Here is a 27,805-nt window from a genome sequence, read left to right as displayed (position 1 = left end):
CATCTGTCAGGTCTACTGGATTTCATGTTGTCTGTAAGTATGCACACATTCCATGTACTGATGGTGAGTGAGATCATCTTTTGTACTTTTTTTTTTTTTTTGGTGTTTCAACTGCAGGGTGGGATCCCCACTTGTGACAGTATACAGGCCAGGGTTGGGTGAAGCAGACAATTTTTAGGACATTTTTTCTTGGCCCTTCCTCATACCAGGAGGTGAGTGGTGTAGTCCTTAAAAAAGGTTGTTCAGATACCCAGTGGGCTGCCAAATTTCACTACTGCTTCCAATGAGAAGATGACCCAATGGCCTGGGCTGTGTAGTCACAGGGTTATGACTACAGCTCCCAGTGTATCCACACCTGTTGCTTTGCCACTTGCCTATTGTCATATGACTTTGAGATAGGTAAAAATGCTAAAATGGTATGGATGTGTAAGATGGGTTGAGGGAAGAATACTACTTTAAATGTGAGGGCTGCTTTCTACCTAAGTCTTACCTATCATTCTAAGAAGATATAGCGTGCTTAGTAGCCACATCTTGGTAAACTGTTTCTGTAGACAGGCTAAATCAGGTTGAAGGTAACCAAGGGGTCTCAAATCCTTTGGTGAGTTAGAGGGATGTCTACCCCAAGCATATGAAGATTTCCTCTGGTGGCATGGGCAGATGAGGACAATTTGTTCCAGCGGCCATTAAGGGAGCTAAAGCAGACACTGTGAAGGGCTTAGAACTTGGTTAGACATAGAAGTCACTAAGGTCATCTGCTGCATCATGAGACATCACCAATTATTTTGATTTTGTCTTGCCACTGAACTTTGATAACTCTGGAAGAGAGAGCAAGGTTGTGAAACTCTGTTTCACTTAAATCCAATTTTGTGCAAATCAAATGACATCACCTATACCCAGAAGAGGGGTACAAATAGTACAGAAGACAGGAGAGGCAAATTGGTCCAGAGTATAGACATTCTCCTTCAGGAGTGTGATAATTAGATTCTTCCCAGAAAAAGGTAAGTTTAGAGTTGTCTAGTAATTTAAAGAAATCCTAAAAAGATTGTCTCTGGCCACTGACCAAAGGCATAGCTACAATTGGAGTCACAGGACTTTGGAATTAGAAAGGAATCTTAGAGATCATAGGATTTAGGAATTGGAAGGGTCTATGAAAATTTTTTTCCCCAATTTTCGACTTCTCTTCTTATCTTGGCTACATTTGCTTTATTTGTACAAATCCCTTTAAATTTAATGCAATCAAAATTATCCATTATATACCTCACACTCTTTCTTGTTTATTCATAAATTGTTCACCTATCCATGTCTGATATATTCCATGTTTTTCAAATTTCCTTGTAGTCTCTCTCTTTATATATAGGTCATGTATCCATTTTGACCTTATTTTGGTAAATAGTTTAAAGGACTCATAACTTAAATATATAAAGAATTTTGTCAAATCTATATGAATACAAGTCATCACTCAATTGACAGTCAAAGGATATGAACAAGCAATTTTCCAATGAAGAAATCAAAACAATTTATGAAAAACATGAAAAAATGCTCTGAATTATTATTGATTAGAGATACACATTAAAATTACCTTGAGATATAATTTTATACCTATCAGATTGGCTAAAATGACTGAAGGGGAAAGCGACAAATGTTGGAGGGGATGTGGAAAAATTGGGACACTAATTCCCTTTTGGTAGAAATGTGAACTAATCCAACCATTCTGGAAAGCAATCTGGAATTATGCCCAAAGAGTTATTAAACTGCCTATATCCTTTCACTCAGCAATACCACTACTAGGTCTGTTTCCCAAAATGATTAGGGAAAAAGAAAAAGAACCTATATATTCTAAAACATTTATGGCATCTTTTTGTGGTGGCAAAGAAATGGAAATTGCAAGGATGTCTGTCAGTTGGGAAACAGCTAAACAAATTGTACTAAATGATTGTGATGGAGCTCTATTGTGCTCTAAGAAATGATGAGCTCAGTAATCTTAGAAAAATGTGGATCGACCTGCATAAAATAATGAGAAGAACCAAGAGAACATTGGATATAGTAACCACAATATTGTTTTAAGAATAGCTTCGAATAGCAAAGTCATTTGGACTCTTATAAATACCCCAAATTAGCTACAAAAGACCTATGAAGTAAGAGATCATCTGCATCCAAACAAAGAACAGATAAATAGAAGTATGTATAGAATGATTTTACATATCTACATATGTTAGTATCTAATGGTAGCCATCTCTAGATGGGGGTGGTAGGAAGGGAAGAAAACAAGGAAAAAAAGTTACATGATAATTTTATTACATATTTAAAGTTGTGCACAATAGCTTTGCAGTTTCATGTGTGATCTTTTTTTTCTATTCTACTATGAAATGCTTGTTTTAATTCTTAAGTTCAGAATAGAATAAATTTTAAAAAAGAATTGGAATGTTTCTCACTATGGTTCAACCACACTCAGGAATGAGTCCCCACAAAGAGTCCTCTTGATACTCCAGAGCCAGAGAAAAAGAGAATTTTCAATTTGCAGTGACTTCACCCGAGAGAAGTGTCTGCATCTGCTTTATTGCTTACCTCATAAAGAAGCTAAGCCTTCACCAGGCATAGAGGCAAAAGGGTCAGCTGTGAGGAGAATCAGCAGGCAGTAGTTTTATCTTTTGCAATTTAAGTTCACTTTTATGGGCAATTTTACACTAAGTGGCTGTTTGGAGCAATGACATGAATTGAAGAAGTCTCCCTTTCTGAAAACCTTTTTCCAATTACTGCCAAAGAAGGGCAGCCATTCAATTCATCAGGCTGCACTGACTCCTAAGGTTACTTCTCAGGGCTGTCACTAGCATGGGATGAATGGAATTTTTGCCCATAGCATACACCTGGGAGGTACGGAGATAGAAGGGTATTATCTGTAGGTGTCACATTTGCACCCCAAAAAATATTCTTCCCAGAAGGGTATATTTTCACGTTTCTTCTCCATGGAAATTACCATCCCTCATACCTTATTTCATGGTCCTGGTCCTTTCAAGGCCTAGGGCACAATTGTCCCCATAAGATTTTCTAGCCCTCTCATGATGCAATTGTACTTTTAGTGAGATTGTACTCTACTGTGCAATTCTCATCCCTGTTTCAAGATATTTTCTTCATTATTTGGACCCCCCTCCCGAATCTCAACTGAATGTGTCCCAGGCACAATCAGTTATAGCTCTGATATCCCTTCCCATCTATTCTCCTCAGGTGCCCAAGCAGGACTGCTAGAGTTTTGTCAACAGCAATGAGCTGATTGTATGTGTATTAATTAGAAGGGTAAAGAGAAGGAGGAGGAGGCTTACTTTGGAAGTTTTGTAAGTGACAGTGATTGGAAAAGGGAATGTATACTCCTAACCCTTTTGGTGGGAGGATAAGAAGGTAGAGCAACAGATAGAACACTGGGCATGGAATCAGGAAGATTCATCTTCACATGTTCAAATCTGGCCACAACCATTTACTAACTTAACTCTGTTTGCCTCAATTTCCTCATCTGAAAAATGAGCTAGAGAAGGAAATGCAAACCACTCCACTATCTCTGCCAAGAAAATCCTGAACTGAGTTACAGACTTGACTGAAACACCTGGACAACAACAAGAAGAAAAATTGGAGATGGGCAAGGAGGTGGAGGGAAGGCTTGGTAGGATCCTATAGTTTTATAACTGGAAGGAACCTCAAACATCATCTAATTCAACCCCATAATTTCATAGGTGAGTAAACTGAGGCCCAAAGAATAATTAGCCCTAGGTCACACAGGTTACAATTGGAAGAACTGGAAATTCACCCCAAGTTATCAGAATTTAAATTTAGTGCATTTTCTAAAATACCACAATGTCTTCCCAGAGTTAGAGCTGAGTTCCTTGGTTCCCAAACCAAAATACCCCAAATTTTGGGGGGGAAGATAATTAAGGTTAAGTGACTTGACCAGTGTCTGAGTTCAGATTTGAACTCAGGCCCTCCTGACTCCAGGACCAGTGCTCTATTCACTTCACCTAGCTGCCCTCAGTTTGTATTATAATTTGAAGCAGATATTATCTTATTTGATTGTCACAAAAAAATCTTATGTCTTATTATTAGTTCCATTTTGCAAATGAGGAAATTGAGGCTGAGAGAGGTTAATTTGACTCACCAAAAGTCACACAATTAGTAAGGGTTTGGGGCAAGATTTAAACTTGAATCTTATGACTCCTAGTATTAAGTCAGACTAACAAATTTTCCCTTAAAAGTGAGCGAACTGTACTTCTTATGAGCAGTTCTTAAAAAATGAGACTGAAATGATTAAGACAAGACAATAAATATAATTAACAATGGATTTCTGCTGCCGCTTTTCCTATCCCCCATACTTAGGGTGTAGAAGTCACTGGGAAGCAAGATAGTTCTGTGTGAAACCCACTGGGGTGATGTCGCTGCGCAGAGTGTCTATTTTCTCTCCCCACTGGGAAAGTATAGATTTCCTCTTTTCCCTGAAATCCAGTTCATTTTCCAGAGTAACATAGTAAAAAGGAAAGAGCACTGACCTTGAGTCAAAACCCCTAGGGTTGGATTTAGGCTGAGGTCATATAAGCTCTGTGACCTTAGCCCACTCTGTTCATTTCTTTAAACTTCAGTTTTCCTATCTGTACATGAGGGAGGTGCTCCCTATTTGACATTTTGGATCATTGAAATGGAAAAATACAAAACTAAGTGTAAGACATGGTGAAAGCAACCATAGAAACAATGCACTTATTGAGAAGAAAGCCAGCCTTAATGTTCTGGGTTTTAGCTATTTATTTGCATATAATAGACTGAAAAACTTTAAAGTTAATAACTGGGGAACCATGAACCCCATAACTGTTTTATGTTTATTGGACAAAAGTGCTTTTTCCTATTTATGGTTCAGCCAACAAATGAGAATTTGAATAGTCATCATAAACCAGAGTCTCAAAGCGAGGCAAAATGAACTGGGCAAAATGAACTGGGCAAAATGGAGGGTAAAAGAATACATTTCAGAGCTGTGTGAAAGTGAGGCTAATTCTGGAATTAGAGAAGAAACTCTGCACCATCACTTGTTACCATTCAATGAATCCTGAGACATATATGTTAAGCATCTACCATGTGCCAGGCACCATGCCAAACACTGAGGATACAAAAAGAAATAAATGATAGTCCCTGCCCTCAAGGATCTTCCAGTTTATTGGGGAGACAACATGCAAACAAAAACAAACTATATACAGGATAAAAAGGAAATAATTAATAGAGGGAAGGCACTGGAATTAAAAAGGCTTAGGGAAGGCTTCCAGTAGATGGTAGAACTTTAGTTGAGACTTAAAGGAAACCAGGAAGGTTTGTAGAGGGAGATCATTCCAGGCATGGGGAATAATCAGAGTAAATGCCTAGAGACAAGAGATAGAGTGCCTTGTTCACTGAATAGCCAGGGGGTCAGTGTCACTGGATCAAAGAGTACGTACCAGGGAGTAAGGTGTAAGGAGGCTGGAAATGCAGGAGGAGGACTAGGTTATGAAGGGCCTTGAATGACAAACAGAGCATTTTGTATTTGATCCTGAAGGTATAAGGGAGTTTATTGAGTGTGGGGGGAGGGCATGGGGGGAGGTTGCTGGTGGTGACATGACTGGACTTGTGTTTTAGGAAAATCACTTTAGTGATTAAATGAAGGATGGATTGAAATGGGGAGGGACTTGAGGCAGGCTGACCCACCAGTAAGCATGAAGTAATGATGTCCAAGGAGAGAAGGAGCCATATTCAACAGATGTAAAGGTGAAATCGCAAGCCTTGGCAACAGTTTGGATATGGAGAATGGGGTGAGAGATAGTGAGGAGCTCAGGATGACTCCTCTGTGGCAAGCCTGAGCGACTTGGAGGATGGTATTGCCCTCTACAGTAATAGGAAAGGTAGGAGAAGGGGAAGAGTTTAAGGGGAAAGATGAGTTCTGTTTTGGACATGTTGAGTTTGAGTTATCTACTGGACATCCAGTTCAAGATGACTGAAAGGTAACTGAAGATGTGAGAGACTGGGAGAGGAAAGGAGAATCATCAGCATATAAATTGTAGGAAGAATTAGTTGGCAAAAAAAAAAAATGCATTCTTCTCTCTCTGATATCTAATATGGAGGAGTTGGAGAAGAGGAAAGAAGATATTTCCTTACACTGTCACTTGCTGCTGAGGAGATAGAAAAGGAGAAGAAAGCAGATACTTCTCTCTGCTGTTATCTACTTTGATTCAGTGGATAGAATTCTGGAACTGGAGTCAGGAAAATGTGAGTTCAAATTCTACCTCATACACTTACTAGTTGTGTGTCCTTAAAATGGAAATGACAATAGTTCCTACCTCCTAGGGTTGTTGTGAGGATAAAACGACATTTGTAAAGCACTTTGCAAACCTTTTAAATGCTAGCAATTATTTTCAGCAAAATAACGGGGACAAAAAGGAAAGAAAATATGTCTCAGCACTGCCTCTTGCTATTAAAGAAGTAGTGAAGGAAAAATCTCAGAGTCCAGTTGAAGAAGCCGAGTTGAAGGGGCTTCTGCCAATCCTAGGCTAAGGATCTCTGCCCTTTTGGGAAAATAAGCATAACAATACTTCAGCTGAAAGTACTGGTTGAGCCTGAAGCTGGAATTACCAAAGACTAGAGCTGCCACAAAGGAGTAAGGATAAGCTTAGGTGAAGAGAAGGAAAGCTTAGAGAAGTACAGGAGCAGGAAAAGAGCAGTCTAGCGGATCAACTCATTCCATTGATACTCTGTTGCTCTGTGAGGAACTCTTTCTTCTTTAGGAGGTCTTGGATTAGCCCGGTTTATCAATGGAGCCAAGTCCTCCAACACAGGCACTATGATAGTTACTGAAGTTTGAAAAGCAGTTCTTGAGAAAAAGAAAGGACATTAACGTCCGTAGTTCATGAATTTGAGTTTCCTTGGCCACATGTGGTCCCTATTATACTTAGTAACTTGAGTTTTGTGTTCACTTTCCACAGGGACACTGTATGAGTTGGTGAGTGAGTGCATCACAAATATATAGGTGGTCTGCTAGATAACTGTCATTCTTTAATGTCTGTTTAAAAAATGTTCTGATTAAGTAAGCAGTTAATAAATATCTATCAAGAGTTAATGGAGTCATTTACTGAGGGGAAATACACCAGTGGAAGTTCATGAGCTGTACAGCATTAGTAGGAATGACTACTTCCCAGAGTTACCCCTAGAATTTTGACAGTACTGAGTTGTGGCAGTTACCTTTCTTTGTGGAACCCAACCTACTACCAGCATAGTTAGATGTTTCCAGAGGGAAATAAGTCCACTTCAAATAAGAGAAGGTGAAAACAACAGAGAGGGAAGAGAAGTTGTTTAGGGCCAGGTTGGGAAAATTGATAGAGGAGGGATTTGACATCCCAAGACTACCCACCTCAAAACCATGTTGTGAAGAAAGTGCATTATAAATTTTAAAGAGCTATAGACCATTTCTCCCTTTGACCCAGCAATACCCCTACTAGGACTGTATCCCAAAGAGATGAAAATATTGTACAAAAATATTTACAGCAGCTCTTTTTTGTGGTGGCCAAGAACTGGAAATTAAGGGGATGTCCATCAACTGGGGAATGGCTAAACAAGTTGTGGTATATGAATGTAATGTAATACTATTGTGCTATAGGAAATGATGAGCAGGCAGACTTCAGAAAAGCCTGAAAAGATTTATATGAACTGATGCTGAGTGAAGTGAGCAGAACCAGGATAATATTATATACAGTAATAGCCATGATGTTCTATGACTGACTTTGATAGACTTAGCTTTTCTCAGCAATGCAAGGACCTAAAACAACTCCAAAAGACTCATGATAGACAATTCTATCCACATCAAGAGAAAGAAATATGGAGTCTGAATGTAGATCAAAACATACTATTTGCTCTCTTTTTTGGTTTTGTTTTGTTTTTTCTTTCTCATGAGTACTTCTGTTTGTTTTCTTTTATATGACATGATTAATGTGAAAATATATTTAATAAGAATGTATATGTAGAGCCTATAAAAGATTGCACACCATCTTGGAGAGGGAAGAGGGAAGAGAGGCAGAGGAAATTTAAAATTTATGGAAATGAATATTGAAAATTAAAAATAATTTAATTTATAAAAAAGTATTCAAGGTAGACTTGAAGGAGGCAAGAATTCGCAAAATACAGGAAGGATAGTCCCAACAGTCTTCCCTGAATGATGGAAGGATGAGGATCTAAACTGACTGTAGAAATGTAAATATGAAGCATACTTGTTTTCCTCCTGCATGATGTCCCCTTGAGTTACTACCCAAATATCAATCATAATCATTCGGGGCTCTCAAAGCTTGGGGTTCAACAGAACTGCCCTGATTTGCTACAACATCCTAGGAATGACTGTGATTTCCATGGCTATTTTACAAAACTATACTAAAAAGTTTAATATTATACTGAGCCCAAAGAAGCCTCTGAACAGTTTTTCATGATTTCTGTTTCAGTCTGTATGTACAATGATTTAGATTTTATTCTTATTTGAATAAATGTAAACAAGCATTTATAATTATTAAGCTCTGGAATTAAATTTTGAATTGGATTCACCAAAAAAAATTCAATAAAATTTGGAAGAAGCCAAAAAAAAGAAGGAGACTGTTTCTTCTCCAGTTATCCCTCCTAATTAGCAGACACGATGAACTGCCAATACAGAAACCTTCTGTAAGAGAACTGGCTAATGTCTCAAATTCATTTGTCCAGGGTCATATATAAAATGTAAAATGACACATTAGGACAAAAACAGTACTGCCTCTATGGATGCTTCCAACAAACAATGTTACTCTAGGAAACAGATGTGTTAGAACCGTAAAATATCAGAATTAGAAGGAACCTTTGTGATGACCTACCCCAATCTCCTCCTTTTACAGAAGGGAAACTGGGGCCCAGGGTGAATCTTGAAAAATTGAGTATAAATCAGTTTTTTTGGGTAGAACACAGTATGCTATAAAATGTAGGGACCTCTAGATTTGGGTTTGATTCCTGGCCCTGCTACTTTCCTATGTAACCTTGGTCAAGACATTTTGGCTTCAATTTCCTCATATATAGAATGAGGTAGGTTTAGACTAGCTGACTGCTAAGGTCCCATCCACCTTTAAATACATAATTTTAATCTCTCCTTACACAGATCCTGATCTGCCTACTGAAAGAGTTTTCTGTATCAGTGAGATCATGGATCCACTGGGAGGAAAAGGACTAAACTGGTAATCAAGAGTCTAGAACCAAGTCTGCTATTAGCTAGCTATATAAACTCTACCTAGTCATTTTTTCTCTCTTCGTCTTAGTTTTCTCATTCATAAAATGTGGGGCTTGGACTAGATTATCTTTAAGGTACCTTATAGCTTTAATAATCTATTATATTTTTAAAAATTTGTTTAGTATTTTATTTTCCTCCAGTTACATATAAAAACAAATTTTAACATTCTTTTTTTTTAAAACTTTGAGTTCCAAATTTCCTCCCTTCCTCCCTCCACACTCCCCACATTGTAAAGGCAAGTAATTTGATATAGATTATACATGTGGAATCATGTAAAACATTCCCATAATTGTCGTGTTGTAAAAGAAAACAGGCCAAAAACACAAACAAACCTCTCAAGAAAAATAAAGCAAAAAACATATGCTTCAATCTGTACTCAGACACCATTGATTCTTTCTCTGGCGATGGATAGCATTTTTCATTATAAGCCCTTCAGAGTTATCTTGGATTGATGAGGATGGCTAAGTCATTCACAGCTCACCATCTTATAATATTGCTATTACTTTGTACTCAGTATATTTCACTTTGCATCAGCTCATGTAAGTCTTTCCAGGTTTTTCTGAAAGCATCCTTCCCATGATTTCCCATAGCACAATACTATTCCATCATAATCATGTAGCACACTTTGTTCAACCATTCCGCAGTTGATGGGCATCCCCTCAATTTCCAATTCTTTGCCACCAGAAAAGAGCTGCTATAAACGTATAGGTCCTTTTCCTTTTTAAAAAATCTATTTTGGTAAACAGGCCTAGTAGTGGTATTATTAGGCCAAAGGGCATGTATGGTTTTATAATTCCAGATTACAGAATGGTTGAATCACAACTCCAACTCTACCAACAGTGCATTAACGTCTCATATTGCCAACATCCCCTCCAATATTAGTCATTTTCCTTTTCTCTCTTATTAGCCAATCTAATAGGTATGAGGTACCTCAGAATTGTTTAAATTTGCATTTCTCCAGTCAATAGTGAGTTAGAGCATTTTTTCATATAGCTATAGATAACTTTGATAACTTCGCCTGAAAACTGTTCATATATTTTTTATCATTTATCAATCAGGGAACGGCTCTTATTTTTATAAATTTGATTCAGTTCTCAATATGTTTGAGAAATGAAGCCTTTATCAGAGAAACTTGCTTCAAAATTTTTTTCACAGTTATTATTGTTCACTGTATTTCCCTCCATCCTATTTCCCCTGCCCTGCTTATTCTATTCTCTCTCTCCTTTCACCTTACCCCTTCTCAAAAGTGTTTTGCTTCTGACTACCTCCTCCTCCAATCCACCTTCCCTTCTAACATCCTGCTTCCCCTTCTCTTATTGCCTTCCCCTCCTACTTTGCTGTAACATAAGATAGATTTCTATACCCAGTTGAGTGTGTATATTATTCCCTCTTGGAGTCAATTCTGTGACAGTAAGGTTCACTCACTCTCCCTCACCTCCCCACCTTCCCCTCCATTGTAAAAGCTTTTTCTTGCCTCTTATGTGAGATAATTTACCCCATTCTACCTCTCCCTTTCCGTTTCTCCCAGTACATTTCTCTTTCTCATCTCTTAATTTTATTTTTTACAATTCACTTCTTTAGAGTTTCACTTCATATTCAACTCAAACCTGTATCTTCCATCTATATATACTCTTAACAGCTGTAATAATGAGAAAGTTCTTATGAGTTACAAGTATTATCTTCCCATGTAGAAATGTAAACAGTGTAACCTTATCAAGTCCCTTATGATTTCCCTTTCTTGCTTACCTTTTTTGCTTTTCTTGAGTCTTGTATCTGAAAGTCAAACTTTATATTCAACTCTGGTCTTTTTATCAAGAACGATTGAAAGTCCTCTATTCATTGAATATTTGTCAATTTTTCCCCTGAAGGATTATACTCAGTTTTGCTGGGGAGGTGATCCTTGATTGTAATCCTAGCTCTTTTCTTCTCTGGAATATCATATTCTAAGCCCTCTGATGTCAAAGCTGCTAAATCTTGTGTTATCCTGACTGTGGCTCCATGATACTTGAATTATTTCTTTCTGGCTGCTTGTAATATTTTCTCCTTGATCTTGGAGCTCTGGAATTTGACCATAGTATACCTGGGAGTTTTCATCTTGGTATCTCATTCAGGAGGGGATTGGTGGTTTCTTTCAATTTCTTTTTTATCCTCTGGTTCTAGGATATCAGGTCAGTTTTCCTTGATAATTTCTTGAAAGATGATGTCTAGGTTCTTTCTTTGATCATGACTTTCAGGTAGTCTAATAATTTTAAAATCATCTCTCCTGAATCTATTTTTCAGGTCAGTTGTTTTTTCAATGAGATATTTCACATTGTTTGCTCTTTGTTCATTCTTTGGGTTTCATTTTGTTGTTTCTTGATTTCTCATAAATCTCATTAGCTTCCACTTGATCAATTCTAATTTTTAAGGAATTATTTTTTCCAGTGAGTTTTTTGTCCCTCCTTTTCCATTTGGTCAATTCTACTTTTTAAGGAATTGTTTTTTCTTCACTGAATTTTTGTGCCTCTTTTTCCATTTGACCAATTCTGCTTTTCAAGGTGTTATTTTCTTTGTCATTTTTTTTGTCTTTCCTTTACCAAGCTGTTGATTCATTTTTTCATGATTTTCCTTCATTATTCTGATTTCTTTTCCCAATTTTCCTTCTACCTCTTTTAGTTGATTTTCAAAATCCTTTTTGAGTTCTCCCATGGTCTGAGACTAATTTATATTTTTCTTGGAGGCTTTGGATGTTGGAACTTTAACTTTGTTATCTTCTGAGTGTGTGTTTTGATCTTCCTTGTCACCATAGTAACTTTCTATGGTCAGAATATTTTTTCCTGTTGTTTCTTCATTTTCCCAGTCTATTTCTTGACTTTTAACTCTGTTAAAATGGAGCTCTGCTTCCACTGTGGAGTGTGCACTGTCCTAAGCTTCAGGGGTTTTGTGCAGCTGTTTTCAGAGATACTTCTGGGGATGTATAAGTCTTCAGTTCTTCCAAGTTGGTATGATCTAAAGAGAGGTGTATTTACTATTCTCCTGGCCTGTGCTCTGGTCTATGAGTCTTTTCTGTCCCAGAACCAATTTGAGAAGGTGTGATGGCGAGCAAAGTGGGATCTTTTGCTGTTTTTGTTTTTGTATAATCAAATGCCTCTGATTGAATCTTGCCTTTTTGCCTTTACCAGTCTTCTACATATAGGGGCAGCTATGTGGTGCAGTGGATAGAGCACCAGTGCAGGAGTCAGGGGGACCTGAGATCAAATCTTACCTCAGACACTTGACACGCACTAGCTGTGTGACCTTGGGCAAGTCACTTAATCCCAACTGCCTCATCCTGGGTCATCTCCAGTCATCCTGGTGAATATCTGGTCACTGGATTCAGATGGCTCTGGAGGAGAAGTGAGGCTGGTGACCTGCACAGCCCTCCCTCACTCAAAACAAAGTCAAGTGCCAAGCCATGTCATTATTTCTCTGATGGTATGGTCTTCTTCAGCAATGAAGGACAAACATATATACACTTTACCAGGAGTAAAGTACAGAAACAGAGTTTCTTTAACTAGAAACAACATATATATATTTGTATTGTTAATGTGATAACCCATTAATGGGCCTGCCCATTAAGGGGAGTTTGATTAGGGAAGATTTGTAGGAAGCCCCACACCTTTTGTTAATGAGGCACTGGTTCTCAGGGGTTGGGATGCCCTCTGGCTCTAAAAAAGGTATAAATACTCTGAGGGTGAGGTTTTACTTTAGGGCTTATTGACTGGAAGAGTTTGACCAGATAGGACTCTGGGAAGCTGGTAAGGAGCCTGCCCCACCCCTCCTCCCTGCTTTGAAAACCCAGATTTCATCTTTCTAGTAAAGATGTACGTATGCTAATGGTCAGACATTTTGGAAGCCCTGTCTGTTGACTTTTTATTTCCCTGTATTTTCTCTGAAGTTTAGGGTGCTGACTTTTTACTCTGAACTAATTGAATGATACCTGTGCTTGATTAAAGTGATTGTTAACCTCTCAAAAGCTGCTTTTCCTTTTATGAATGCAGATCTAAGAACCTGTGATAGCAGCCCCCTGTGTATGTCGGGGTGCTTACTGTTACACAAGGGTCCCTGCTCCACTGCAGCTCTAGTGTGGCAGTGCTCCTCCTCACTCTTAGGACTACTACCCAGGACTGTGACCTGGATCTGAGTATGGGCAAAGCAACAGAGTCCTGCCTAAGTGAGAGCAAAGAGACCCCTGTAATCTTCTGACCAATTGTTCAACCCCCTTACCATCTGTGGATTAAAAGCTCTAGAACTAGCTGTTGTTACTGCTGATTGAGAGGCTTCCAAGGCCTGCTCCTGGTTTGCAGGGGCTAGATCTGTGTTGGTGTGACCTGTGTTGGACTGCGCTCCACTTTCATCCATGTGCCACAGACTTTTCCTGCTGACCTTCTAAGCTGTCTTTGACTGGAAAAGTATTTCATTCCATCCTTGTGTGGGTTCTACTGTGCCAAAAATTGTTTTACAGCATTATTTAAATGTTTGGAGGGGTTTTGGGGAGAACTCAGGTGAGTTGCTGCTTTTTCTCCAACATCTTGACTTTACCACACTGCCCTTCCCCCCTATTGTTTTATGGACTTAGATATTTATTTCCATTCAAGCCATATGTTCCAGAGAGAACATGCTTTTTCTTCTTAGCTCTCCTTCTTTAAACATTTTTTATTCAGGTTTTCATCATTTGCCAGTTAAGTCAACTAATTTTCTACTAAAACCAATTTCACTCATGGATGGACTAAAAGCTCAGTTATGCAAATAAAATTGAAGAGTGTGACTGATCCCAAGAAAGCTAGAAGGGAGAGGCCTACATTTAATAAAAGAAGGAAAAGGAAAAGAAAAAAACACAAATCACTTGACCCCAATATTTGTAATAATACCTCATAATGTAACTGGCAGATGGATCTGCTCTGCCTTGGGGGATATCTTATATCATCTTATGATAGCCTTGTCAGAGAGTCTGTGGTTATTGCAATTTTTCACCTAGAGTTGTATTGTACCAGTATTAACATGATGCTTTGTAACAGCAAATCCAGATGTGCATTTAGAACAGGGAGAAGCCTGCTTCTCTGTCCAGCCTCATTATTTAGACAGGAGCTAAGACATCTGCCAGGAACATCTGTGAACAAACTAAAATAAATCTATAAGTGGCATCTCTGTCCTGCTAATTTCCCTGCACAGGTCATTTCACCAGCCAAGGTAGATATTCTAGTACTGAAGCTGAAAAGTGAATCTCTAAATTCAGATTAACTTCACATCTCACTGACCTATTTTCATATTATCCTAAGCTATGCTCCTGTGTGAAGGCTTCTGGGCTGGGAAACTCAAATTCCAATTGATCCTAGAGGATGCTACTTTCCTCCTGCTGGCCTGGCAGTGTGGTACCTCCTATTTAATTACACCTCTGCTAATGCCCTCTTTCAAGACTGAAACTATTACCATAAGATGAGAGGAGATACCAGCTTTGACCTTTCGGAGTATTAGCCATATTTAGATCCAAGCCTAGGAGCAGAGCATTTATTTGAGTACCAATGTGACCCTGGAATAGGAAGAATAGTTTTGGGAAATCAAAGCACCATTCCTTTACCTACATCTTCACCCCACTTCTTGTCTCCAGCCTCCACCTAACTCCCTTCTCTTAAAAAAAAACAAACCCAAACTTAGTGCAAGGAGAATAAAAACCAACATATCCAAGTAAAGGATCAAACAAAGCAAATTGGAATTTGTCACTAGGTTCATTTGAATCTTGGGCAGAACAATATACGAAGGCACTCATAAGAATACCATTTTGTCATTTCCCTTGGGCACATTTCTCCCCCAAGCATGCTATTTACCTCCATGCATAATACTACCCGCCTTCACTTTTCAACATGCTATGTACCATCCCCACCAAACTGAAAATATTCTAAATTGTTTTCCATTTAGTAAATAGGGGCTTGGAATAAGTCCTTACATAAAATTTAAATGTCTTTGTCCTTCAAGCTAGCCTCTGATCACATACTTGGTTCCCACACCAACCCATTATATTTAGCCCCCAAATATAGGACTTTGCAACATTTGTAAAGTCGTCGGAATAGCTTTGTGCCCTTAAACACATTTTTTAAACCGTAAACTATCTCCTGCGCTGGATCTAGAATAACAGGTCTTGGGTTCAAATCCAAGTCTGCCACTTGTTATCTGAATGATCTTTGCTAAGTCACTCCTCTGGGTCTAGTTCCTTCATCTACAAAATGAGATCGTTGGATGGGAGAGATTACCCCTTAGATCCCTTCCTGCTCAGAATCTATGGGTTTCTATGCTTGTTATTGTACAATGATTCCATTCTGGTTTTCAACTTATAATCATAGATTGACAAGTAGACACTTGCAGTAACACCCTGATCCATGCTCTTTCTTATACAAGGAATCTGTACTCAGCTGAACCAGGAAAATTTAAAAAGTCAAGAAAAAGCTGAAACTCTTTCCTTGGTGGTTTGTGGAATCTTATTGCTTATGGGATCAGAAGAAAATCTGCTGGGAGGCAGTTAAGATACAACAGAAAGAATCCTGGATTTGGTGTTTAAATATCTAGATCTGAATTCTGTTCCTGCCACTTACAACCCACGTGACTGTTGGCAACTCACTTATCCTCTCTGGGCCTCAGTGTTCCTGTCAGAATAATAAGAGGAGTGGACTAGATGATTTCCAAGGTCCTTTTCAATTCCAAATATTTTTATTCCTTCCTTTTGGTTGGACTTGTGATTTCACTGGTATGGGGAACTCTCTGTCTCTTTCTCTGTCTCTCTCTGCTACAGATAAGCTATAGTCTTAGAGCTGGAAGACATAAATGGGGTACTGGGAAGTTAAACAACTTGCTCAAGTTCACCTAGCTAATATATGTCAGAGGGAGGATTTGAACACAAGTCTTCCTGATTCCAAGGCCGCTCTATTATGTTGTCTATCTTTAAAGTATGAACTATAGTTAATTTTGTTGATCTGCTTTTATGTTCTCTTTTAGGGAACATAGCAATTTTTTTGTTTTGATTAGTTTTTTCTTTAGCTATTTTTTTTTTCTTTCTGTACCTTCTGAGATTTGGAAAACACATCCTCAAGAAAATTCTCTCAGATTGATATCCTTTTTTTTTTTTTTTTTTTTTTTTTACAAAATTTTGCTTTACCTGAGCTAGATTTCACATTGGCATACACACTCATATGGCATTGGGGGCAGGATTTAGATCTGTTGTAATTTGGTACAAACCAGTTATGACAGTGAGCAACTGTGATCATCCTTTTAATTAAAACAAGCGAAGAATTAGTGGTTGCCTCTCCCCTGGATCTTACTCTTCTCAAAACTTTCAACATGCAAAAGTGCAACAAAAACACATGTTATATTGAAAGAGTATAGGTGAAAGGAGATTTGGGATCTCTGGGAGTGACTTGAAGTATTAGAGTTGGGTTGAGGTATAAGAACATTTCATCATACATTTACTTGTCTATGTACATATTGTATCTTCCCAATGTGAAGTAAAGTCCTTGATGCCAGGGACTGCTGTGTATTTGTCTTTGTATGTTCAGTGCTTAGCACAATCTTACAGGTGGTAGGTGCATGATAAGTGTTTGTTGAATTGAAATGAATTTTCCATTTAGAACAATCTCTTTTTGGGACCACTAAATCCAATGACCCCATCTTCACTGATTTAAAGATGATAGTTGTGGAGAAGATGAAGAGATGTGGATTTGATGATAATACAATTAGATTAATTTGGAACTGATTGGATGGCTAGATTAAATGAATAGTTAGTTGTTAACTGTTCCATGTTGATATGGTAGGAAGTCTCCTGTAGAATACCTCAGAGATTTACTTGGGCCTATGCTTTTAACATTTTTTAAAATTATGATTTAGAATAAAGCACAGGTGGATATTAGTCATATGTATGGATAAAACTAAGCTAGTTGGGAAAGCTACCATGCTATATAACAGAGTCAGGATCCAAAAAAATCTTGACAGGCTAGAATATTGGGCTGAATCTAATAATGTAATATTCAATAAGACACACATAAAGTCTTACATTTGGGCATAAAAATTCACTTTAACAAATATAAAACATGAAAGGAATGGTTAGACAATTGTTCGGAAAAAAGATCTGGGTGTTTTAGTGGATTGAAAGCTCAACATGAGTCAGCAGTCTGATGTTGAAGTCAAAAAAGTGAATGAATTAAATTCAGGGTTGTAATCATAGTGGCATAGCTTCCAGGATTGGGAGGCAAGAGTCCCTCAGCATCCTACTCTCATCAGACTTTATCTAGAGTATCGTGTTCATTTCAGGAGACTATGGTTTAAGAAGGGCATGAATATGATGGAGAACATCTAGGAAGGCAACCAGAATAGTGAAGGTCCTTGAATCTGTGTTATTTGAGCATCAATAGAAGGAATAAATGATGATTAACCTGTAGAAGAGACTTGAGGAAAAATGAAAATATTCTTAAAATATTTCAAAGAAGTATTAATTTTTTCTGTTTTATCCAGAGGGAAGAACCCAGGAGAAAGGGGTTTAAGTTACAAAAAAGAAAATTTACTTGGTATCAGAAAAAAACCAACTTCCTAACAATTAGAGCAACACAAGAGTAGTATCTCTAGAGGGGTAGGTTTCCCCAAGTTAGATGTCTTCAAGTAGAAGCTGGATGGCAATTTACTGGGATTCTTTTTATGTATAAATTGGACTAGATGATCACTAACATCTATTTTAACTCCACAATTCTGTGATTCTGTGATCTTATCCCAATAGCATCTTGGAGATACATGCATAGGCTGGTATATTGTCCCTATGTCATATATAGGGTCCAGAGGTTAAAAGACTTGCCCAAGTCCAGATAATAATGTAATTAAAACTAGGATGTTGTACTTTCTACTATCAAAGCAATATCATCTCCACCAAACCACAGTGCCCCCGTATTCAGCCTAGGTACCTTTTTGAAGCTATTGATGCTACAAGTCTATCATGCTGTTACAATCACTTGGTATAAAATCAAGGGTATTCAGAGCCTTTGCAACTTAGCAAACAGCTTCCCTCTAAACATTCCTCTCCCATTTCCCAGTTTCCGACTCCTCTTTCTCAAGAGCTTCAAGAGATTCACAAGCATGGGAAATTTCCCCCTTTCCTTATTTATAATAATATAGTGGCTATGTTGCATTTATTCCCACAGACACTGTCAATAAATCTCTCAAGCTTTCTGTACAGCAGGAGCTGGGAAATACTTCTAATTATAGGAAGCAGTGTTGGGAATGGCTTGGGTTCAACTACATTTCTATCTCAGTGAGCAACCCTGTTCTCTGACAGGTAACATACAAAGAGCTCAGCAGAGAAAACTTCACACAAGAGAAACAGCAAGATTCTATAAAAAGGTGGGTTCTATGCGCCTGCACTGGAGAAGCCTTTCTCTTCCTTTAGCACCACCATTCTGGGACAGCTCCAAAACCTGGACTGCTTATCTGTGTGCCCTACCTAAAAGAAACAGGATTGATAACACTATGCAGGGTTGACCCTAAGCAAAATTGTAAAGTGGACAAAATTTATGTTGAGCAACTTTTCACCTGCTCCTATTTCAGCACTTACTTCTCTCCTTTTCATATCTTCTATCCCAAATTCCTACACTTCTAAATGGGGATAATAATACTTACAGTATACTTAACTGAGAGAGTAGAGAGTATCAAATAAGATGATGCATGCCAAGCTTTTTACAAGCCTTAAAGCAAAATGTGACTAATTATTACCATTATCATTTTGCTGACATGGGGGGACTGGGTCTGTTATTGAATAAGGAAAGGTACTGGAAGAAAGATGATGTATAATTGAAGAAGTGCTGCATTTGGAAGTAGAGGACAAGGATTCCAATCCAAGGTTAGCCACTTACCACTAGTGTATGACTGTACAAGATTCTCTAGGCCAGATTATTTCCAAGATTCCTTCCAGCTCTAAATCTATGCTTTTCTGAGTGTTTTGAAGGAGAAAGAAAAGGGAATATCTCATGAATACATCTAGAACTAATAATCCTTTAAGATGCACAGTAGGCAGTCAGACCTCATTTATTATATACTAACTGGCAAGCTTACTAAAAAAGGCAACAATGGTCTCAAAGAGTATGTTTAATTCATTTGCCAGTGATTTGTATATTTTTGTATTTTGTATACCTGGGTGGGAAAATTGGGAAAATACCAAAGTAAAGCAGATTTGAGAGAGGAATGGAAGCACAAAACAGAGATCTCTCTATCTATTTTTCTTCCTTCCTTCTCAATGCCCCTATATTTACTCCTGAATGGCTGTTTTCTCAGCAGTCAAAGACAATAACCTTTAATTCTCCAACCTTCTGCCTCCATCTACAGACTTATTTATAATAGTCAGGACAGGGCGGACTAGCTGCCACTTCTGACTCAGGCTCAACTTACTCATGTTGTACTAGAATGGGGCCAAGAATCATCCCAGTGTGAAGAATCCTAAAGAAGCCTTGTGGATTCATCAGTTTTCATCAGGATCCAGAAGTAGAGGAGAGCTGACCTATAAAATTCAGTCCAATTCTATCAAGTTAATATTGGTCAGATATTGAACACAAATAATAGAACTTCATGTCACTTAAAAGTGAATTGATTGGGAGGGAAAATCCCTTTGAATAACAAGATAATGTATGGCCTCAGTGCATTTCAAAATTTTAAACATTTCAGTTCTAAGGAAGAATGATGCGGATATATACAACAGGAAGTTTTAGATTGAATAGTTAATTCAGAACACCAAGAATTCTTTCTAATGGTCACAGAACTTACTATCTTTGACTTGACCAGGCCTTCCAGAGTTCATGTTCTCTGGTTGCTGAACAACTGAGATCCCTTCACTGGTTCTTTCCCAGGGAAACCAGGGTGATTTTTCACCTCTGCTTTTGCAATAGACTCTTCCACACACTCACCTCTGCAACTCTTTCAATGACACAGTAATCTTCAGGTTATGACCCAGGACGAAGAGGACAGCTAGGATGTCTGCCCACTGTACCATCTCACCCAAGGGCCCCCCTTTCAGTACCCTTGGGCTGAATACATCCCCAGATTCCTCTGTCAAGAAACCAATATGGATGAGGATCTGGAGGCAAAAGAGAAGAGAATGAGTCAGTATAAAGAAAAAAAATCAAAGCTTTATCCAGATTTACCCTATGTCAGGGGTCCGGGGAATTTGATCAATAGCAGACACTATCTCTAAAATATAATTGATTTCTTATGTGGCAGCAAAGTATATAGGTACCAAGAAGTTGATGGGGAAGCCTTATGAGCAAGCTAGCCAGAGTAAGACAGATAAATCCCCCAAAAACCAGATCACTGTTTCTCCTATCACTAACAGTGGAAAGATATAACATACAGACTATCCTACAGCCCAGAAGCCACATGTCCTACCCTTCTCCTAAGCTTTGGAAGTGACCTGTCCTAATTCATATACTTCTTACCCACTTGGTTTTGGCTCAAACTTCAGTACAATTCATTTATTAAGTGCCTGCCTGTGCCTCATAGTTAAGGGATCCTAACTTAAGTAGGTGCTTGGGGTCTGTAGGACTTCAATCTTTCAGGCTTCAAATTGCTTTGTTGTGTACTAACTGTAGAGGAAGTCCTTTGCTGATAGGGACATACAAGTCCCATACAATAGCCCAGGCAGTATAAGGATCATAATAGAAACTCAGTGTGAGCTTAGGGGCTCCAGAGGAATCTCTAAGGGCATGCAGAGGGTGTGGCAAGTAAGAATTTTCCCTTAAGTTAACTACCTTAGGGTAGTTAGTAGAGAAGAAGAGGTCAATATTACTTGTCTTAAGCAGTGGATATAGCTCTTAGCAAGGGAGCTGGTGGCACTGAAGTCAGGGGTGACACGGGAAGAACACAGTCCCATACCAGGGTGAGAATCTCCTGGCAGAGCCCAAAGGGAAGTCTTCCTCACATACCTGCTTCTGCTCTCTCCTGGCTCCCTTTAGCTTTGCCTCCAGGCGCCGTGCTGCCAGAGCCCAGTGAGCTGCCAGCTGCCTGATTCTCTTCCTCATGAAGATCAAGGACTCCTTCCCACTTCCAATCAGCTCCAAGAGGTGGGAGAGATTGCTTCGGAAAGCTGCCTTTAGGGGTTGAGATGGGGAGAGGGGTGCAGACATTGATGTTTAGTATGGGACAGTTGTACCCAGCAAGTTTTGGGGAGGGAGTGTCAATTAATACCTCATTATCCAACCATATTCCAGCACACCAGGCCCTACTCAATGTGGGCACCTTGTTACCTGACTACCCACTACATATCTGCCCATCTTTTCTTTTTTGGCCTCCTGTACTTGCTCTGGAAATAATAAATCAATACTACCATTGCTACTGGAAATTATGTGATAATCTGTTGTTTTATGACTTTATTCATGGTAGATGTTATGGCCTACACCAAAACTCCCTTAGAAATGGCCATGATTGTTAGATTGGAAGCTTCTTGAGGGTAGGGATAGTTTCATTTCTGCATTTATATCCCCAGGCCCTATGGAACTTAATAAATGCTTATTGATTGACCATCAGGGGCTTGGGTTCCAATAAGACTTCTCCATCCCTAGTTAAAGAGACACCTTTAGAAGCACAGGCAGTACTCCTCAAGAGTAGCTGGATTCTGGGACAGGAATAGAAGGTCACATGATCAGCCTTAACACTGAGGATCTGAGTCAAAGTGTTCCTTTCAGAACTAGTCTCAGGTGATTCCCATGCCTTAGCTGAAGGACTGAATCAGTTATACCTCCACTCAATGAATTTGGGTCCACCATAGGATGGGACTCTAGGGCTCCCACCTCAAAACCTGCCTGTGAATGATTTAAATGACCCATATGTCAGGGAACTTCTTTTTTCTTTCTTCTTATTTTCAGTGTTCTACAATCACTACCATGTAACTTAGATTTTTTTTTCCCTTCCTCCCCCTCCTTCCTCCTTACTTCCCCCATCCCTCTTCAAGATGGCATACAATTTTGTATAGGTTCTACACATACATTCCTATTAAATACATTTGCACCACAGTCATGTTGTGTAGAAGAATTAAAATGAATGGGAGAAATCATATAACAAACCAAAATGTAATACAAAAGAAAATGATCTGCTACATTCTGCAACTGAATTCCATAGTTCTTTCTCTGGATGTGGAAGGCATTTTGCCTTAAAAGACCATTGGGAATTTTTTAAGTCCTTGCATTGAAATGAAGTTCTAAGTCTACCAGAAAAAATCCTCACACACTGTGGTTGTTGCTGTGTACAAAGTTCTCCTGGTTCTGCTCCTTTCACTCAGCATCAGTTCATATAAGTCTTTCCAGGCCTCTCTCAAGTCTTCCTGTTCATCATTTCTTATAGCACAATAGTATTCCATTACATTCATATACCATAATTTATTCAGCCATTCCCCCATTGATGGGCATCCCCTTGATTTTCAGTTTTTGGCCACCACAAAGAGTGCTGCTATAAATATTTTTGTACATGTAGGACCCTTTCCCATTTTTATGATTTCTTGGGGATACAGTCCTAGTAGCAGTATTGTTGGGTCAAAGGGTATGCACATTTTTGTAGCCCTTTGGGCATAATTCCAAATTGCTCTCCAGAATGGTTGGATCAGCTCATAGCTCCACCAACAATGAATTAGTGTTCCAACTCTCCCACATCTTCTCCAACATTTATCTTCTTCCTGTTTTGTCATGATAGCCAATCTGATAGGTGTGATGTGGTATCTCAGAGTCATTTTGATTTGCATCTCTCTAATCATTAGTGATTTAGAGCATTTTTTCATATGATTAGAGATACCTTTAATTTCTTCCTCTGAAAATTTCCTGTTCATATTCTTTGACCATTTATCAATTGGGGATGTCTGGGAACTTCTTGACCAGAGATAGGAAAGAAGGTGAATATGGACAATTGACATGATAGTTTTCAGTTGGACACGGGACTTCTTTTTAGAGTCCACTCTGAAGGCTATACCTCACAGTCTGATCAAGCCCCAGAATCTGTAAGACTTCCTGCTTAAAAAGGGTCTATGGGGTGGAGGAAGTGTAGAGAAACAAGTTAATGGTCTTCCATTGGTTCTACAACCTAGATACTTTTATCATGCAACGTCCTTACCTGGACTTTGGGCAGAGGCTTAGAGGCAGGTAACACTGCTGTTTGATTCCTCCAAGACATTAAGGGACAGAACCACTCTACTTCACTGAGGTAGATTAGGAAGGAGCACTCAGTGCCATCCACACCAAAGAAGGCATAACAGGGATCGGATGTCCATCGAGCATGCATCCACTGCAAAAAGGAATGGAACTCAGAGTCAAGAGAACAAGCTCTAACCCCTTACCTTCCAACACTGACCCAGTCACCTACAGGAGAATAAATTAACTTAAATATGATGGAGATGATCAAGAGACTTTGTGGTAATTAATTATAACTTCAGTTCATCCTCCAGTAACAAATGTGAGTAAGTCAAGAGGAAGGTAGAGATGGGGAGGTATGAGGAAAGGAACAAGACCAGGTCAGTCCTTGTATTTTACTTATACTTTCTTCTCATAGAGGGACGCTGGTAGTGGCATGGAGGGGTAGGATAGTTCTTCCTTAAACTCCAGAGACAGCATGGTATATAGTCAAAAGAGTGCTAGCTCTGTACTCAGATGTCCTGGGTTAAAATTCTAGGTATGTGTGTGATCTTGGTCAAGTCACCTTACTTTCATGGGACTCAGTTTCCTCTTCTATAAAAGAAAGGGATTGGCTCTCTGAGGTCCCTCCCTGTCCTATATCTGTGATCCTGGGTTCTTTAATCCCCTGACAGAGTCCCAAAGTGTGAACAGGTGAGTCAAAATTAACTGTATTTTTTAAAGCACTTTACACACATTTTCTCATTTGACCTTCACAACAACCTTGACTTGGTAAGTCCTGACTTGGTGAAGAAACTGAATACACAAGACATTAAGTGATGTTCCCACACTCCCAAAGCTAGTAAGTGTCAGAGCCAGGATTAAACATGTATTTCTCCTGATTATAGACCCAGCATTTCTTCTACTGTACCACATTTTCTCCTGAGAACAGAAGTATTCACCACAAGGGTGAAACCCTGCAGATAGTACATTCATCCCCCTCTTTCAGATGTAAGGTGAATTATCATTATTCAGTGGCAATTTCTGGAATATTTAATGGGGTAGCCATTTCTCACATTTCATTTTAGTCACAACTGACCTGAACAAATAAACTACTGTTGCCAGAGAGGATGGACTAGAGCTGGAGGGCAAGGGCAAAGGTAATGGTAAGAAGAAGAAAGAGCTGAGGATCTAGAATATTGCCTTCTTAGGGCAATCTTGAGGGTAATTACCATTAAAAACCCCAATTTGCCTGGGACCACTGGCTGGGAAGAAGCTTGAATATAGGGTCTCACCTCCCTCTGACATCTAACTGACTAATGCCAATAAGGAGAGGAGAGATGAAAGATTGACCATGTGGAAACGCTCCTTCTTGTTGGATATTTTGTACATAATTTCAATTTATGCTTAAAATGATCACATTTCATAAGAAGTTTCATGACGAAAGTTTGACTCCTCTGGGAGGACCTGAGAGATCAACAAAAAGAAATTAAGGTGTGGTCAGAACTGGAAACTTGAAAACTCAAGTAATCAGTGAAGTCAAGGAATTCAAGTCAACAAATTCCAAAAACATCTGAAACACCTAGTATTTGCAAGGCACTGTGATAGGCATGGGGCATACAAAGGCAAAAAAGAGTTCCTGTCCTCAAGAAACTCCCATTCTACAGGGGACAGAAGTAGAAAAAGACATATACAGAAGTAAATAAAGACAAAGCCTATGAAAAGTAATTTCCAAAGACAGTACTGATTATCAGGAAAGGCAGCTAGAAGGCACCATAGTGCATAGAGCTCCAGGCCTAAAGTCAAGAAGATTCATCTTCCTGAGTTCAAATCTGTCCTCAGACACTTACTAGCTGTGTGGCTCTAGGCAAGTCATTTCACCTCTGTTTGCCTTACTCTGCTGGAGAAGGAAATGACAAACTGTTCTAGTATTTTTGCCAAGAAAACCCCAAAATGGGGTCAGAAAGAGTCGGACATGACTGAAACAATTGAACAACAAATAGCAGGAGATCAGGAAAGGCCCCATGAAGGAAGTGACTGCTGAACTGTGATTTGAAGGAAGCTAGGAATTCTAGGAGGTAGAGGTGAGGAGGGAACATATTCCAGTATTAGTCATTTCTGTTCTGTTAATGATATCTTTAGCTCTTAGCTAAAGATATATACTTAGGAAACTGGAATTTAATGAACTCTCAAAAGGGACTCAAAAGGCTATGAAACATGAAAATGAGTGCAATCTGTTTCTGACAGTCAGAGAAAGCTAATTTCAAATGGAAAAGCTTCAGTGACAGAGGGTATCCTCCACCAAGGCTATACAGACACTAAAGGACTACACAAGACACAAGCTTAGACGAAAAGCAGAAGTCCAGTTTCACTGAAGAGTACCCTTACTAACCAAATGGGAAATACACTCCAGAGAAGCCTAAATAGGAAACCCACTGCTCCTATTCCCTCATACAACATTCTAGCCAATTATACTATGAGTTATTTTTCAATCTCCTCCTGCCCTGTCTTCTGACATCTAGAACATACTTCCTCCTCATAGGCCTTTTATCATTAGTTTTTTTTTTTTAACTTCAAGGCCAAGATTGGTTACTTTCATGAACCTGTCCCTGACCTATAAAGCTGAGAACAATCTCTCTCCCCTCATTTTTTTTCTTTTGGTGCATGGTTCATTTTTTGAGACCCCTCCTTTGCTCCTACTACCTTGCACCAACGTGATTTCATGCTATATCCTGCCCCCCTCCATTAAATTGTAGACTCTTTGAGGGCAGGAATTGTGTCCTTTTTCTTCCATTTACCTCCAGTATCTAACAAAATGCTTTGTACATTGCCCTTTAATATTTGTTGAATTAAATTGGAATAATTTTTTTACAAAAGGTTAAAGATAAGATTTTCAGGGAAGAAGGCATAGCAATGTGCAAGACAGGGGTGTTGGAAGGTCAGTACAGAATGACTTAAAGTCTATTGGAAGGCTCTTTTGAGGCTAATTTGGAAAATGCCAATTTCTAGAGGGTAAGAGGATAAAGAACATGGCAGAATCTGAGAGTGCCAAAGGTAGCTACAGAATAGAGGTGAAGTAGAGGCCAAAACCAGGTAGGCAACCTGAAGGTACCCAGCTAGAAAGAAAACTGGCAGGTAGGATCTTAGAGAGACCGAGGATCTCATGACAGATTCAGTGTCACCTCAAACGTAATCTGAGATAAGAATAAAGCATTTTTACTTAGTATTTACACCAGGCCAAGTCAAAATTGTATCCTTTGTAACTTCTTTAATTGGTCACATGTTTGGTTTTTTTTCAATTTATTTTGTTTTTAGTTTATGGAAGAAAACAAGCATTTCCATAACATAGTATAATAAAAAAGATGATAGTATATGAAACTGCAAATCTATAATGGTACACTTGCTATTCTTCTAAAATATATAATAAAATTATCAGGTAAATTTTTCTTTTTTTCTTGCAAAATGACCATTTAAAATCTTTGAGGTATTTGCGAATTTGTCACAGGAAAGTAATTTTTCTTAATAATGGTGGTGGTTGTGATGGGGTCTGATGGATTTCTCATAGCCAAGTGCTGTGGCTACAGAAGCTGACCAGCTCCAGAATCCATTGAAAATTAGTATGACTAGGGTAGTAAGGGTAGAAGAAAAACCTCATAGGTCCAAATATGGGTAACGTGCACCTGCTTGACACAGTGCTCCAGAAATAACCCAGCAGGGGGAATGGAGATTTGAGTGGTCCCTGCTGCTTCTTGTTAGTTAGAGATGTATCTTTGACTTTGCAACTATAAACCAAGTGCTAGTTGAGGTATACAAACGTGTGTGTGTGTGTGTGTGTGTGTGTGTGTGTGAGTGTGTGTGTGAGAGAGAGAGAGAAAGAGAGAGAGAGAGAGAGAGAGAGAGAGAGAGAGAGAGAGAGAGAGAGAGAGAGAGAGCGAGCTTCAACAAGGGACATTTTTAAATTACTTTTAAAAAATGCATATATTTTTCATGCTAGAAAATTCCATTCCCCAGGGTACATAGGTATTATTTTATGACAAGTCTAGTTCCATATGAAGGCACAAAGCCTCCCTTGGACAGTAACACTCAAGGGGAGCAATTTTCAGACTTTGCCTACGGCAAACAATTGCCTTCTCACAGCATTGCCTGAGCTGGGAGGGGTGAGGGAGGGTGTGGGGATGCAGCTCATTAGATTAACCAGAGCAGCAGCATTAGCAGAATGTCAGAGCTGAAAGGGACCTTAGTGATTATCTAGCTAGACCCCTTCATCTTACAAATAGGGGAAGCAAGGCTCAAAGAGGTTAACCAGCTGCTCCAAGGTCATGAAATCCATCAGTGATAGAGTCAGGACTTGAATAATAATAGCAATCATGGACATTTATTTAGTGATCTTTGC

At 38.9% G+C, this 27,805-nt stretch overlaps 1 protein-coding gene across 4 annotated transcripts in view; it reads right to left on the bottom strand.

Annotated features, from left to right (window-relative positions):
- The window catches only part of MGAT5B (alpha-1,6-mannosylglycoprotein 6-beta-N-acetylglucosaminyltransferase B), a 130,734-nt gene that overhangs the window by 41,840 nt on the left and 61,089 nt on the right, over positions 1–27,805 (bottom strand). For all 4 annotated transcript variants that reach the window (XM_072645112.1, XM_072645111.1, XM_072645114.1 and 1 more), the window contains 3 exons: positions 23,417–23,587; positions 21,244–21,408; positions 20,230–20,399 (listed from right to left, as the gene is read on the bottom strand). In XM_072645112.1, the coding sequence (XP_072501213.1) occupies positions 20,230–20,399; positions 21,244–21,408; positions 23,417–23,587 (506 nt within the window). The remainder of the gene's footprint in view (positions 1–20,229; positions 20,400–21,243; positions 21,409–23,416; positions 23,588–27,805) is intronic.

Source organism: Notamacropus eugenii, chromosome 2, assembly GCF_028372415.1.
Source record: "Notamacropus eugenii isolate mMacEug1 chromosome 2, mMacEug1.pri_v2, whole genome shotgun sequence".
Classification (NCBI taxonomy): domain Eukaryota; kingdom Metazoa; phylum Chordata; class Mammalia; order Diprotodontia; family Macropodidae; genus Notamacropus; species Notamacropus eugenii.
This window is presented reverse-complemented; position numbering and strand designations above follow the sequence as displayed.